General features: G+C 62.0%; 1 protein-coding gene across 2 annotated transcripts in view; it reads left to right on the top strand.

Moving 5' to 3' along the window:
• The window catches only part of ARHGAP23 (Rho GTPase activating protein 23), a 37,682-nt gene that overhangs the window by 919 nt on the left and 22,183 nt on the right, over window positions 1–14,580 (top strand). Inside the window, exon 1 of one of the 2 annotated variants that reach the window (XM_071577511.1) lies at window positions 6,138–6,454. The exons of the other annotated variant lie outside the window; for it this stretch is intronic. Coding sequence (XP_071433612.1) covers window positions 6,404–6,454 — 51 coding nt within the window. The 5' untranslated portion in view covers window positions 6,138–6,403. Of the gene's footprint in view, window positions 1–6,137; window positions 6,455–14,580 lie in introns of those variants that run through there. 2 annotated transcript variants of the gene reach the window in all.

Genomic DNA, 14,580 nt, shown 5'->3' with positions numbered 1-14,580 from the left:
GTCCAGATCCCTCCCTGCAGCCCCTCAGGCTCTGTCTCGTGTTTTTCTCCCCCTGCCCCATCCCTCGGGCTCAGCTCAGGTCTGAGTGCAAGATTTGATGCTTTGTGGTTGCCCCTCAGCCCCCGACCCTCCGCGGGGCAGGAGGGGCTGTGGCAGGCGCGGGGACAGGGGCAGAGCCACCACGCTGGGCACGGCGCATCCCCAGCTCCCAGCAAGCTCTGGCTGCACGTTGGGGGCCGCGTGCTGCAAAATCCGCCCCCCCGACCCGGGAAGGGCCGCGGCGGGGAGAGGCAGCACGGGGAGGGGGGGGACACAGCGTGGGGGTGTCACTGAGGGGGGTGAGCACCCACCATCAGCAGCCCCATCGGCCCCCTGGCATCTCACCCGCCCCGCCGGAGCGGCAAAGCCCCCGCGGGGGCTGCTCGCGATGCACCGACACCCTCGGGTGCTGCATCCCCCCCGGGGGCTGCGAGTGCCCGGAGCACCCCCTGCCCGCCCGCCGCGGCTCGGGGCTCGCTTTCCCGCTGGAAAAACCCCCTGTGCCACATCCAGCTGCAATGCAGAGGAGCTCCCGAGCCGCTCGCACGCCTTCCCTGCCGCCCTGATTGGCGGCGACGTCTTCGGAAGGGGCCGAGGTAATTTTAGGCCGGGAGCGGCAGCAGGTTGGCATGTGCCCGGAGGCACCGGGCAGGGCTGGAAGCGCCCGGCAGCGCTGCCCGGCCACCCTCCCACCTCCTGCCACGGGCACCCACGGGTGGGGATGATGCGCGGAGCGAGGGGTCGGCAGGACACGCCGATTCCCGGCGGGATCGCAGCCCCTCCCTGATGTGGGATGAGCGTGTAAGTGGCAGCGCCCCCCCCGTGTCGCTCCCGGGATTCCTCCCCAGCCCAGCCCAGCCCAGCCCAGCCCAGATCCCCCCGGCCTTGCTGTTGTTTATCCCGACGGCCCCGCTGCGGGCAGCGAAGGAGGGGTTGGGGCCGTAACCCTTTCGTCTCGCCGACGGCTCAAAATGGCTTCGTGGCTGCCGAGGGGGAGCCGGAGCTGCTGGGGCCGGGGGGTGCTGAGCGCCGGGGGCGCAGCTGGAACCCCACCCCGGAGGGCACCCACGCCACCCCCGTGGGCAGCGCTCGGGCCGCGGGCATCGCTGGCCCTGCCCCGCTGCCCACCCCTCGCTCCCGCGCCCCACTTTTGCTTTTCTTCCTTTTAATTCCAGGGATTAGGTTAAAACCCATCTTTCCAGGCTGGAGTCCCCGCTCGCTGCCTTTGTCTGCGGCGCGGCAGCGGCTCCGCAGGGAGCGGCAGCCCCGGAGGGCGGGCGGGGGTCGGGCCGTCCCCGATCCGCTCCTCGGGCTGCCGGGATTTGGGGTGGGGGACTGAGGTGTGGTGGGTCTGCTCTGCCACACCGGGCAGGGTGGGCAGCGGCTGCCCAGGCAGCAGGATGGTGATTCTCGGGTGGATGGTCATGGAATGGGGTGTGGGTGAGTGGCAGTGGCAGCGCTGGGCACGGGGACGCCCTGCCGGGTGTGTGCTGTCCCACCCTGCACGTGGGGACAGAGCAGGGAGGTGTCCCCGGGGGCTGGGATGATGAGATCTTGGGGCTGGGGTGGGGCTGGGGGAGACAAAGAGGGTTGGGAGTGGGGATGGAGCATCAGCTGGCTGGGGGCATGGTGGCATCCTGCTCCGTTGGCATCCTCCTGGGAAAGCTGCCAAGGAGCAGGGATGGGGCTTGGGGGTCCCCACTGGGACTCCCCAGCTGGGCATCCCAGGATGGGGCTCATCCCTCACGGAGATTCTTCTCCCTGACCTCCTGTGAGGCCCATCTCTGTCTTTGCCTCACATGAAGTAGGGAATTGGGTCCACCAGGGCCAGCTCAGGTGGTGTCACCTCTCTGGTTGTGTCACCTCCCCAGTGAGGGGACTCGGGAGTCCATGGCTGGGTCCTGCCATCAGTGGCTCTTCTCCACCAAGCTCCTGCCTGGCCCAGGGACTTCAGGCAGGATGTGGCCATGTGTCCCTCATGAGGGGGCACAGCAGGAAGGACCCCCAAGAGTGGGGCTGCCCAGAGGAGAATGGGAGGGGGCAGAGGGTGGGCACAGCTGGGGGAGGTCTCTGCTGCTTCCCATGGACTGTCTGCTGGGAGAGGGTGGATGTTGGTTGGTGTCCTGTGAAAAGCAGGGGCAGAAATGCAGAAATTTCTCATCCCACCTGTATTAATATAAAGTTATTAGCTATAAGTGTCCTTGGAACAATTAAAGCTTTATGAACCCAGCACTGCCTTTTTAACAATGGACAGAACACAGGCTGGAAAGGTTTTTGACCTTCCTGTGAGGATCACACTTTAGCCAGGGAGAACTTATTATCTGTAAGTGTCCCAGAACACTGAAGTCTTACACACTGGGCAGCACAAAGGTTGGAAGGGTCTTTGACACTCTGTAAGGACCACACTTAATAGCAAGAAAAGAACTTGCTCTACAGCAGCTCCTGAAATAACTTGTATCAAGACAAGTATGTGACAGTTATTGTGGGGTTTGTGTTGCTGGTGATAACGTTTGGCTGCAGGATTGTGTTCAATTGATGACAAAACCCCCAAGGAAATCAGCACAAAACACATTCCACAGACAAGGACACCAAACCCCCCACGACAGACTTAACTAACAACAGAAAACTCCTAACCAGAAACACACCAACCTAAACCACAAATCTAGAACTCCCTCAGCAACACAGAGCAACAAAATGACCTGCACAGAACCTTCTGTTACACAAAGCAAAAGGAAAGAATATAGAGCTGTTTCCCATTAACACACATGTTAATAAAGGACTGCACACCTTAAAGGAACACAACAACCGCTGTAAAGTGAGATATACACCTAGCAAGTTATGAGCCATAATTATTAGTATTAAAGCAGCAAAACACAGTTAGTAAATAAGATGCCTATAGAATAAAGATCCAGCCAAGTGAAAGGAGCATCAGAGTAGCTGTGAGGTGGAAGTGAAAGCATAGAAGGGTATGAGGTAACAGGAATAGTATAAGATTTGAGATAGAAGGTATAAAGTAATAGATGTTGAAAGAGAATAAAGTATAAAGTATGAAATATAGAGAGTACAAGGGTTTCTCACCCCTACATTATCTGAAGAAGTGGGAGGAGACAGCACAGCCCCCTCAGAGACCATGGCATTTCTCCCCAATTTTTGCTCATGCCCAACCTCTTTTATACTTTTTTTCTCAGGTGGTTTGAGTGGCTACAGTCAGTAATAAGTTTTGAGGTGCTACACAGCGCAGGCCTGGGGGTTGGCACTCTGGGTTGTTCCCAGATGTGGCAAAAGGTGACCGTGGCATCTTCACAACACTCCACCCTGTGCCAATCTTACCAGTCTGGCTTTAGCACTTTTGGAAAGCCACTGGGATTTCTTTGTCCTCTGACAAAGGTTGTGGGAGCCCCTCCAGGGGGCTGAGGCGTTTCCTTCAGCTCATCAAGAGTTTATCAGACCTATCACCCCACACTGGATTGGCCCTCGGTGCCAAACCCAGCTGGAGAGGACATTTCCTGGAAAGTCCCTCTGGAGAGAGGCTGGGATGGGCAGTGCTGCTTGGCTGGCAGGCAGAGGGCAGCCATCGGGCACATCCCAGCTGGCACAACCCAGGGAGCGTGGTCCTTGCAGAGGGTCTGGGGACAGAGGGACCCACCGTGGGGTCTGGGGGTGCTGAGCGTGGGTGGAGGGTGCTGGAGTTGGGGTGAGTGTGTCCAACTGCATCGTCACAGGGAGGAAACGTCCCGTCACTCACATCCGACTGTTTGTTCCCTCCAGCAGCTGGGACAGTTCCCAAGGCCAGGCAGGGCACAGCGGTGGTGGTGGCATCGATCCTGTGGGCCCCCCTCGGGTGCTGGCACACACAGGTTTCCAGAGGGCAAGATCCCTCCATCCCACCCCTCAGATGCTGGAGGTGCTGTGCCCTGGGGTGATGGGTGCTGTACCCTGGGGTGATGGGTGCTGTACCCTGGGGTTATGGGTGCTGTGCCCTGGGGAGATGGGTGCTGTGCCCTGGGGTGATGGGTGCTGTACCTCTGTGGTGATGGGTGCTGTGCCCTGGGGCGATGGGTGCTGTACCCTGGGGCGATGGGTGCTGTACCTCTGGGGCGATGGGTGCTGTGCCCTGGGGTGATGGGTGCTGTACCTCTGGGGTGATGGGTGCTGTACCCTGGGGTGATGGGTGCTGTGCCCTGGGGCAATGGGTGCTGTACCTTTGGGGCGATGGGTGCTGTGCCCTGGGGCGATGGGTGCTGTGCCCTGGGGTGATGGGTGCTGTACCCTGGGGCGATGGGTGCTGTACCTCTGGGGCGATGGGTGCTGTACCTCTGGGGCGATGGGTGCTGTGCCCTGGGGTGATGGGTGCTGTGCCCTGGGGTGATGGGTGCTGTACCCCCTGGGGTGATGGGTGCTGTACCTCTGTGGTGATGGGTGCTGTGCCCTGGGGCGATGGGTGCTGTACCCTGGGGTGATGGGTGCTGTACCTCTGTGGTGATGGGTGCTGTGCCCTGGGGTGATGGGTGCTGTACCCCAGGGTGGCTGTTTTGCCATCACCCCATCCCTGTTCTCATCCCTCGGTGTCCCCTGCCCATCCTTGTCGTGGTTTCTGGGTGTCCTTTGCCCAGTCTGGTCCCTTCATTTCCCTGTCCCCTCCCCATCCCTGAATGTCCCTTGCCTGCTCGCGTTGCTGGGTGTCCCCTGCCCACCCCGCTCTGGGATGGCAGCCTTTGGGAGCTGCCATCTGGGCAGGACATGCCCCTGAGCAGGATCAGCCCCTGCGGCCTCTTTCCAGCCGCGAATTCCCGGCGCTTCCGCGGCGGCCGCCGCCAGCTCGGTCATTTATTTGTTCTGGTGTGCCGAGGTTTCTCCAGGCGCCCGAGGAAGTCGTTGTTGACACAGACTTTCTTAATTGTGTCACGGAAAACTCTGTGCTTGGCAGCTGAGGTGTCCCGGGCCGGCATTCCCGGGAATACAGAGTGGCACAGGGGGGCCTGCGGGCTGTCCCCATGCCAGCTGTCCCTGTCCTGGCTGTCCCCATCTCTCTCTCTGCCAGGCCAGGCTCTGTCTGTCCATCCTGCTGTTTCCCGTCCTTGCTGTTTCCTTTCCCTGTGCGTCTGTGTCACCCTTTGTCCCTCCGTCAGCCCCAACCCGGGTGTTTCCGTCCCCACGTCTGCCTGTGCCAGTCCCCGTCACTCCTGTCCCCCTGTCCTGGTGTTTCCTGTCCGTGTGTCCTGTCTGATGCTTCTCTTCCAGCACTGCCTGGCCTTGGCCTCGCCCTGCCGGTGCCTGTCCAGCTGGTCCTGTCCTGCTGTCCTGTCATCCCTCTGTCCTGCTGTTCTGTCATCCCTCTGCCCTGCTGTCCTGTCATCCCTCTGTCCTTCTGTCCTGTGCCCACCCTGATCTGTTCTGCTCACGGTCCCTGTCCCTCTGTCCTGGCTTAAACTGTCCTGGGTGTCTCCTCCCCATCCCAGCCCTCATCCCTGGGTGTCCTGTATCCATCTCTGTCCTGGTTCTTGGATGTCCCTTGTCACTGTTACTGTGACATCCATCCCTGGGTGTCCCATCCATGTGCCATTCCTGATCCCTGGATGTACCTTGGCTGGTAACATTCCTGGGTGTCCCTTGCCCATCCCTGTCCCTTTCTTGGTCCTGGTCCTGGGTGTCCTGTGCATGTCCCAGTCACTCAGTGTCCCTTGCCTAGTTCTGTTCCTGAGTGTCCCCTGCCTGTCCCGGTCCCCAGTGTCCCCATTCCGCTCCTTGGGTGTCCCCCACCCATCCCTGGGTGTCCCATCCCGGTCCCTGGATGTCCCCTGTGTGGTCCTGTTGCTGGGAATCCCCTGCCCATCCCAGTCCCTCGCCAGTGCCTGCTCTGGTCCCCGTCGCGGTGCCAGCTCGGTGCCGGTTCCCGCTGTCCCGGTGCCGGTTCCCGTCCCTGCCGTGCCGGTGCCGGTGCCGGTGCCGGTTCCCGCTGTCCCGGTGCCGGTTCCCGTCTCCGCTCCGCTGTCTCGGTGGCGGTCCCGGTGCTCGCGGCCGGTCCCTCCCGCCGGGCGGGCCGTTCCGTTCCGAGCCGTTTCGAGCCGCCCCGCGCCCCGCCCGCCGCCGCGGGCGCCCGGAGGAGGCGGAGCCGCGACCGGGGCCGGGGCCGCCGCCGGCCCAGCCCGAGCCGAGCCGAGCCCAGGCGAGCCGAGCCGAGCCGAGCCCAGCCGGACCGCACCGTGCGGGGCCGGGCCGGGCCGAACGCAGCGGGACCGGACCGTGCGGGGCCGGACCGCACCGCATCGCACCGAGCGGAGCGCGCCGTCCGGGACTGCGCCGGGCAGAGCCGAGCCGTGCGGAGCCGGGCCGGGCCGAGCCGAGCCGAGCCCGCCGAGCCCCGATGAATGGGATCGCCTTCTGCCTGGTCGGGATCCCGCCGCCCGCTCCCGCGGTGAGCGGCACTGGGGGCACTGGGAAGGCGCTGGGAGCGCGGACTGGGAGCAACTGGGAGCGGCACTGGGGGATGCTGAGTGGACTGGAGGGATTGTGGACTCGAGGGAGTGGGGACTGGGAGGAACTGGAGATGCTGGGGGAGAAACACTGGGGGATACTGAGGGAGCGGCACTGGGGGATACTGGATGGACTGGGGAGGCTGTAGGCTCGGGAAGTAGGGACTGGGAGGAACTGGGAGATACTGGGTGGACCAAGGAGGCTGTAGTAGGGATGTGGGGAACGGGAGTTGCTGGGGGAGTGTGGAGCAGGGACTGGTATTGCTGGGAATGGTGCCGAGGTCTGGCAGTGGCGCAGGGGGGTGGGTGATGCCCGAGCTCCTCAGGGCTCACCCTGGGGATGGGACTGGCACTGGGGCAGAGCCAGCACCCTGGAACTGGGCTGTGGGTCAGGGCCAGCGGGACCAGGGAGGGTCCAGCCACGCACACGATGCCTCGGGTGGTGGTGGCCATGGTGGTCTGTCCCCAGTGCCCACCCACAGCGGCATCATGGCAGGGTGGAGGGTCTGTGGCGCCTGGAACTGGCTTTGGAGCTCAGGGTGAGACCCCAGGGCTGGGCTGCCCCTTCTCACGACGAGACCCACAAACACCCACGCATTTCCTCCCAAACTCCCGGCTGGGCTGTCTCCATGTGGCTCCGGCTGATCCATCCCTCCCAGCTCTTGGCCCTGGGCAAGCAGCAACTCCCCAACATGCCAAATAGCCCCTCGAGGTCAAATCTGGCCCCCCTGGTATCTGCTGACCCGTGGCACGGGCTTTGGCACTGCCCGGCGCCGCTGGACTGGAGGACACGGGGGCGATTCCCATCTTCCCGTCTCCCGGTGGTGCCAAGGAAGGCCAGCCCAGCTGCTGGCTAAATCCCCATTTCCTGCCCATTTTATGCCCAATCCCGGTGAAGCCTTGGTGTGGAGATGGGCACGGCACTGCGGGACCCGGGGTGGGGGTCCGGTGGCCGCGGGGGGACCGTGGTGCCGGCCGGGCGGGGATGTGGCTGCGGTGTGGCACTGGCACAGCGCCTGCTAATTTGAGCAGAGGTTGCACGTCCTCGCCCCGGAGCTGAATTTGGCCTCTGTTCCTCAGTTCCTGGTTTTTTGAACTCGGCTTCCTCGGCCCCGGCCATGGGGGTAATAACCGGCCTCAAAGGATTAATTGGGGTGTGCGAAATGGTTCAGGGATGAGGAGCTGCTCGGCGAGCGGCTGAGCATTAATCATGGTTTCTCCTCAGATTCCTCCCTGCTTACTCTGTACCGCTGAGTGCTGGCTCGTGGATTTTCAGGGGGGGTTCCAGGCTTGAAATCTGCTTTTTTGGGGGGTGAAATGTGCCCTCGGGGGGGAGGGGGGACAGCACCTGGAGCAAGACCCGAGTCCTGGGGTGCTGGATGACTTGGGGTGCTGGGGGACTGGGGGGAGGTTATTTGGCCACCCTATCTGGGGAGGACAGTGGGCAGGAAGGCGCTTTGTGGTCCTCTAGTGAGAGTTCAGTGCTGTGTAAGCAGAAATCCTGCCCAGTGGCCGCCCCCGGGGCTGCGTGGCAGGGGCTGTGCCCCACTGTCCCCAAGCCCTCATCGAGTGGCTTCTGCCCTCAACCCCTCATGGCTCCTGCCCCTGTCCCCCATTTACTGTCTCTGCTCAACAAATTGAGTTTCTTAATGCCTTTTTTTTTGCTCCTTTCTTTCTGAACCCTGAACTTGAAAGACAGGAAAAGCCTGTGCTCGGGGCTGCTGCTGCAATCCTGCCTTGTGAGCGCAAAACCTGGCACTGGCGCCGGCTGGGGCACCGGGCTGATGCCACCCCGGGGTCCTGCTGGCTGCCTCGGGGGTTTGGGGAGTTTTGGGGAGTTTTGGAGGGGTTCTGGAGGGCTCCAACCTCTGTGGTTTAACCTTGATGTGTGTCACATGCTGTGCCCGCCTGGCACCTCTGGCACCCGTCACCGCGGGGGGACTGATGGGTGATGTGTGATCCTAAACCCCCCTGGGGCTGGCAGCACTGCCTGGCACCATCATCCAGTGTCAGCTGCCAAGGAAGCACTGCTGGGTGTTATTTAGGGCTTGGGGACCTCGGGGCTTGGGCACCACGACCAGGGGGCAGCCCTGGGTTGGGGTCACAGTGTGGGTGCTGCATGAGCCACTGCTGGGATGGCTCTGAGCCAGAGCCAAGGGCCTTTCCTGAGCTCACAGGGAGCCTCTGACTGGGAGAAAACACCGAGGGCTGAGGGGGGGTCATGCTGGGAAGCTGCCGAGCCCCGGGATGGCCTTTTATTCTCATTACAGGGGAAAAAAAAGGATTAGGTTTCAAGTCGGTGCCGTCCCATTAATAAACCAAGTTTGTCTTCAGCAAGGCAGCAAGACCTGATTTAAAAAGGAATGGAGATAGATGACCTATTTTAAGCTCCCAAGTTGGAAAATATCGACCTGGCTGCCCGTGGCCCGCGAGCGGTGGGGCCGGCGGTGTGAGCTGTGCCGTGCCATGCCGTGCCATGCCGTGCCATGCCATGCCATGCCGTGTGCCCTGCTCCCCAAACCCGGCTTTCCAGGAGGCTGCCTGGCTTGGGATGCCCCAGGTTGCAGAGCAGGGTGGCTGCTTCAAACCTGCCGCCGACCTCCTGGCTGCTTCTCCCGGGGATTTCATTAAGCCTTTCCCTAATTGCCTGCCCGGGCCGTGCCGCGCCGGGCACACCTTGGTGTTGCAAGACCTGCGGCGTCGCGGTCCGGCAGGGAATGGGCAACACTCCCGGCGGGTTTGGGCAGGGAATGGGCAGCATTCCTGGTGGGTTTGGGCTCCCTGTGGTCCCCAAAGCTGGGAGAGGGTTGGTTTCTTGGAATTGGGGCGTGCAGGGATGTGGGGTCGGTCCCATTCCCAAGCCAGGCTGGGAAAAAGGAGCTGGAGGGTGAAGATGGAGCTGGGCTGTCCTCAGGGAGGAGGGGACAGGTCATTGCAGAGTGGCCAAAATGGGGCACTGGTGACCATGGGGACAATCCTGCTCTTGCCCAGGGGATGAGGCCCAGTGGAGTCCCCCATCCCCCGAGGGAGTTTGGGATGGCAGGAGCCATGCCAGGGTAGGGAACAGGTTCCTGCCATAGCCCCGAGTCCTGGCATAGCCCCGAGGGGCTGTGTCCCCCTGCCCCAAAATGGGCACCCAGGCAGGTCCTGGGGCTCTGCAGCCCCCCTGCTCACCCACCACTGGTGGCACCCACAGACCTGTCACTGCACACCCAGGGCCCCCCCCGCTGCCCCCTAAGGGCAACAGTGGGTCCCTTGATGGGTCCGAGCGCGTGGGGCGGCCCCGGGGCGGGTGGGACGGAGCCTGGTGGCTCTGGGGACAATCAGGCCATTGTGGCACATAGTGGGCTCTTTCTGTGCCGCGCCAGGCGGGGGCCGGGCTGCGGTGCCAGCGCTTTCGGGGTGAGCCCGGGTCCCCAGCGGGGCTGGCGGTGACTGGTGTGGCACCAGTGGCAGGACACCGATGTCCCCAGGCGGGGAGGTGACAGAGGGGGACAGGCCGGACATTTGGCCAATGGATGAGTGTGGGCTGCGGAGAGATGTTGGGCTGCTCCTGATGGCAGGAAAACATTGCCAGGTGTTGGTGCTGGGGCTTGGGTCCCCAAAGCCAGGTCCCCAAAGAGCCAGGTCCCCTAACCCAGGTCCCCTAAGCCAGGTCCCCTAAGCCAGGTCCCCTAACCCAGGTCCCCAAAGCCAGGTCCCCTAAGCCAGGTCCCCAAAGAACCAGGTCCCCTAAACCATGTCCCCAAAGCCATGTCCCCAAAATCAGGTCCCCAAAGCCAGGTCCCCTAAGCTAAGTCCCCAAAGCCAGGTCCCCAGAGAGCCAGGTCCCCTAATCCAGGTCCCCAGAGAGCCAGGTCCCCAAAGCCATGTCCCCAAAGCCAGGTCCCCTAAGCCATGTCCCCAAAGCCAGGTGCCCAAAGCTGCCTCCTCTCCGTGCTGTGGCTGGAGGGAGGCTCAGGACCCACCTTGGCTCTTTGTTTTCACCACCCAGAGGGATGTGGGATTTGGCACTTCTGTGCATCCCTCACATCCGAGTATTGCCCACCCGCCCCAACCCTTAGGCATCACCCCACAGGGGGCCAGGGGGGTCCCCCACATGTGTGGGGAGTGCACCCCCACCCTGGGCCCCTGGCCTTGAGCGGGGCAGGGGCTGGAAGGAGCAGGCACAGCCTTGCCCTGACCTCCCTGGGTAGGATTTTCCGCCGTGGAGAAGCGGGAGCAGAGCGCAAGGTGCCTCTCGGAGCCGCCGCAGGAAATGGCTCATTGTTAGCCCAGCTGAAAAAAAAAGAGACCCAAAAAATTGCCATAATGAGGCCAGCTTCTATTTGAGGGTTTCCATGGGAAAAACAGGAAACGGAATCCTGTTACTTTTCTAGGGCCTGCTGCCGATAACGCCGTTTTTAGGACAGGGCAGAGAATGAGGAGGAGGAGGAGCTGGGGATGAAGGCAGCCCCAGCATGGCCTTGGTGGTCCCATTTCCTCATGGGTTGAGAGATAAAACTCCTTGGTGTGGCTCTGGCTCTGGTTTCCCAACCTCTCTGCCATGGGGGCATCGGGAACATTCCCACTGAGCTCAGACTCTGATGTGGCTCTGCTGAGGGTCCCCAGTCCTTGTCCCTGCCTTGGAGCAGCTTTCCCTGCTGGCACTGGGTGTTAGGGATAATCCATGTGGGCTGAGGACCTGGGAGACCCAGGACAGGGCATGGAGAGACCACAAGGCTTCACACACTGTTGGTGACATAGGGAGATGCTTCATTAATGTCCCCAAAAGTGCCTCTGGCTGTCCTGGGATGTGGCCCTGGGAACCCCTGAGCATCCCACACCACTGTGGGTCTGTCCCCTGGGGGTGTCTCTGCTCTGGGGCTGGAGGTGCTGTGGTGGGATACAGGAGAGCCAGGATGGAGCCTGCCCTGGATTTGGGATGTGGTGTGAGTGGAGGTTCCACGTGCACACACTCACTTTGGTGTGGTGTCATCAGCCACTGGCAGGGCTGTCAGTGGGGACAATCCAACAATTCTGGCTCAGAATCCCTACCAGGGATACCAGCAGTGGTGGGAACCAGCACAGGCAGAGCCACATGGCCATGGTAGGCACCAGGACTGGCAAGGAGAGGTCAGGAAAGGGGATGAGTCTCTGGCCACACTCCCAAATTTCTCTTGATGTGGCAACCAGGTGAGCCAGAGCTGCTGCTTTGAGACATGTCAGGAATGAGATCCCTGTGGAGCCAGGACTGGTATCCTGGTGTGGAGGCTGCCAGGAGAGAGCCACGTGGGACCCAGCACGGGCTGACGATGAGTCTGAGTCTGTGAAGGAGATGCTGTCAAGATAAACGTTTGGGAAGGAACAAGGTTATTTCCTTTCCCGTGTTAACACCCAAACTAGAGGGGGGGAATGTCAGAGGGATGGTTTGTGGCTCCTCTGCTCTGCTTCTCCTTGGCTCTGGTCTCACCTGTGGGTCCTGGTGGCTGTTCCTGGTTCCCCTGTGAGCTCCACGGGGTTTGTGGAGGTGCTGAGGGGCTCAGTTGAGTGCTGGGAGCAGCTGGGTGGTTGTGAGGCCTTGGGAAAAGAAGTTGTTGGGAATCTTTGTGGATGCTTGGAGCAAACCCTGCTGCCATCAGCAGAAAGCCATTTCCCAGGGTCTCCACCCTCCTCATGGATGGTGCATCCATCCTGATAAGTCCCTGCCTAGGCTGGGACATGGCACAGTTTGCTGGAGGCACTTGGGGTTTTGTCTCCATCACTGAGATGCTTCTCCTTCACGTTCCCAGCGCTGCTGCTCCTGTGTGGGTTGTGCATCCCCTCCCCGGGGCTCCCAGCCTGCCTTCCTCCCATTCCCGGGGGGATCCAGCTGTGTGGGGGCATCCCGGGGGGCAGGGGGGCCTGTGCTGGCTGTGTGTGAGCCAACGAGCACACCCCAAATCCCCGCTGAGCTGCAAAGCTCCTCAGCCCTGGTTTGAGTTAAGGAGAATTAAAACGCTTTCTCCTGCGGGTCCCTAATCCCCGGGGCTGGGGCACTGCCAGTGGGATGCCCGGATGCTCCCGGTGTGGTCACCTGGGTGCTGCCCCCTGTTCTCCTGCCACCTCCTCCTCCAGGTCAGGTCCTGCTGCCAGAGCATCCCCACCCTGCCCAGGGTGCCTGGGTGGGCACGGGCAGCTCCTACCTGCAGGGGAGCATCAATCTTGGCTCTTTCTGGGGGTGCTGCCTCCCCAAGAGCTGCCTGGGGCCGAGGGGTGTGGGTGGCACCCCTGCCCCATTTCCCCCCACAGGTGGGAGTGGCAACAGCTGTGCCATATAAGGGCTGGAAACCAGTTATTGTCTCAGCAGGGCTTTCTCCTGCTTAAAAATCCTATTAAAACCTCATTTTTCTGACCCTAATCTCAGCTGGCCATTCGGGAGGGATTAGTGTTTGCCCCCCCGGCCCTGCTGGATCCAGGCTGGAGAAACCTCCTTCCTGTAGGGAAGTGGTGCCAGAGGAGGGTGGGTGGGTTCTGAGCCCAGCACCACCAGCTGCCTGTCCCTGTCCCTCTGTCCCTGTCCCTGTCCCTCTGTCCCTATCCCCGTCCTCTGTCCCTGTCCCCATCCCTCTGTCCCCGTCCCTCTGTCCCTGTCCCCGTCCCTCTGTCCCTGTCCCTCTGTCCCTGCCCGAAGGGTGACGTTATCCTCGCCGCGTGCCAGGGCCAGTGATGGCCCAGCTGGCAGAGCCCCACGGGCGCAGCTGGTGGAGCCAGGACATGTCCCCAGCTGGGACCACCAGCTCCATCCTGGGATGTCACCAGGATCTGGGCAGGGTGGGAGAGCTCTGGGAGCAGCAGGTGTGGGATGGGGGAGTGGCATCAGTGTAAAATATGGAGATTCCCCATCTGTGTCCCCTGTCCATGTGTCCCATCCGTGTGTCCCTGTGTGTCCCCCGTCCGTATGTCCCCTGTTCGTGTGTCCCCTGTCCATGTGTCCCATCCGTGTGTCCCCGTCCGTGTGTCCCGTCTGTGTGTCCCGTCCGTGTGTCCCGTCCGTGTGTCCATGTCCGTGTGTCCCATCCGTGTGTCCCATCCGTGTGTCCCATCTGTGTGTCCCGTCCGTGTGTCCCATCCATGTGTCCTTGTCCATGTGTCCCGTCCGTGTGTCCCGTCCGTGTGTCCTTGTCCGTGTGTCCCGTCCGTGTGTCCCATCCATGTGTCCCTGTCCATGTGTCCCATCCCTGTGTCCTTGTCCATGTGTCCCGTCCGTGTGTCCCATCCGTGTGTCCATGTCCGTGTGTCCCATCCATGTGTCCCGTCCGTGTGTCCCGTCCGTGTGTCCATGTCCGTGTGTCCCGTCCGTGTGTCCCGTCCGTGTGTCCATGTCCGTGTGTCCATGTCCATGTGTCCCATCCGTGTGTCCCATCCGTGTGTCCCCATCCGTGTGTCCCATCCATGTGTCCATGTCCGTGTGTCCCGTCCGTGTGTCCCATCCATGTGTCCCTGTCCATGTGTCCCATCCCTGTGTCCTTGTCCGTGTGTCCCATCCGTGTGTCCCATCCCTGTGTCCCGTCCGTGTGTCCCGTCCGTGTGTCCCGTCCGTGTGTCCCGTCCGTGTGTCCCCAGCGGTGCCGGTGCATGCCGGGAGCGCTGCCTTCCCCCTTGCTCCTGTTTGGCTGCGTATTTAGGACACTCCTGTGCAAAACACAAGTATTTTGGAAGTTGTCCAGGCTTGCATTCCTCGGGGTGGAATCTGCCCCCGCGAATGCCGCCTGACCTTTCCCGCTTTGGGCTGCGGGAACAATCCCAGTGCCCGTCCTGCCCTTGTGCCCCCCACCCAAGGGTGGGACCCCCCTCCCCACACCCCCCTGAGGCTGCCCGGGCAGCTCCTGCCTGTTCAGCGCTGCGGGACAGGCTGAGTGGAGGTGGCAGGATGAGTCCTGTTGTCTCCAGTGCTGCTCCAGCCACTCCAGAACCCCCGGCCCGATCCAGCCCACCATGCCAGGCTGCTCTTTGCCCCTTTTCAGCTGCAAAGCCCCCCCGGGCACTGCTTGCACCCACAGCCCTGTCTGGTTGCTCCAGCCAGGCAGCTCTGCATGCTGGGACGTGC

This window comes from Pithys albifrons, chromosome 25 (assembly GCF_047495875.1).
Source record: "Pithys albifrons albifrons isolate INPA30051 chromosome 25, PitAlb_v1, whole genome shotgun sequence".
NCBI lineage: Eukaryota > Metazoa > Chordata > Aves > Passeriformes > Thamnophilidae > Pithys > Pithys albifrons.
The sequence above is the reverse complement of the archived record's forward strand: the minus strand, read 5'-3'. Positions and strand labels throughout refer to the sequence as shown.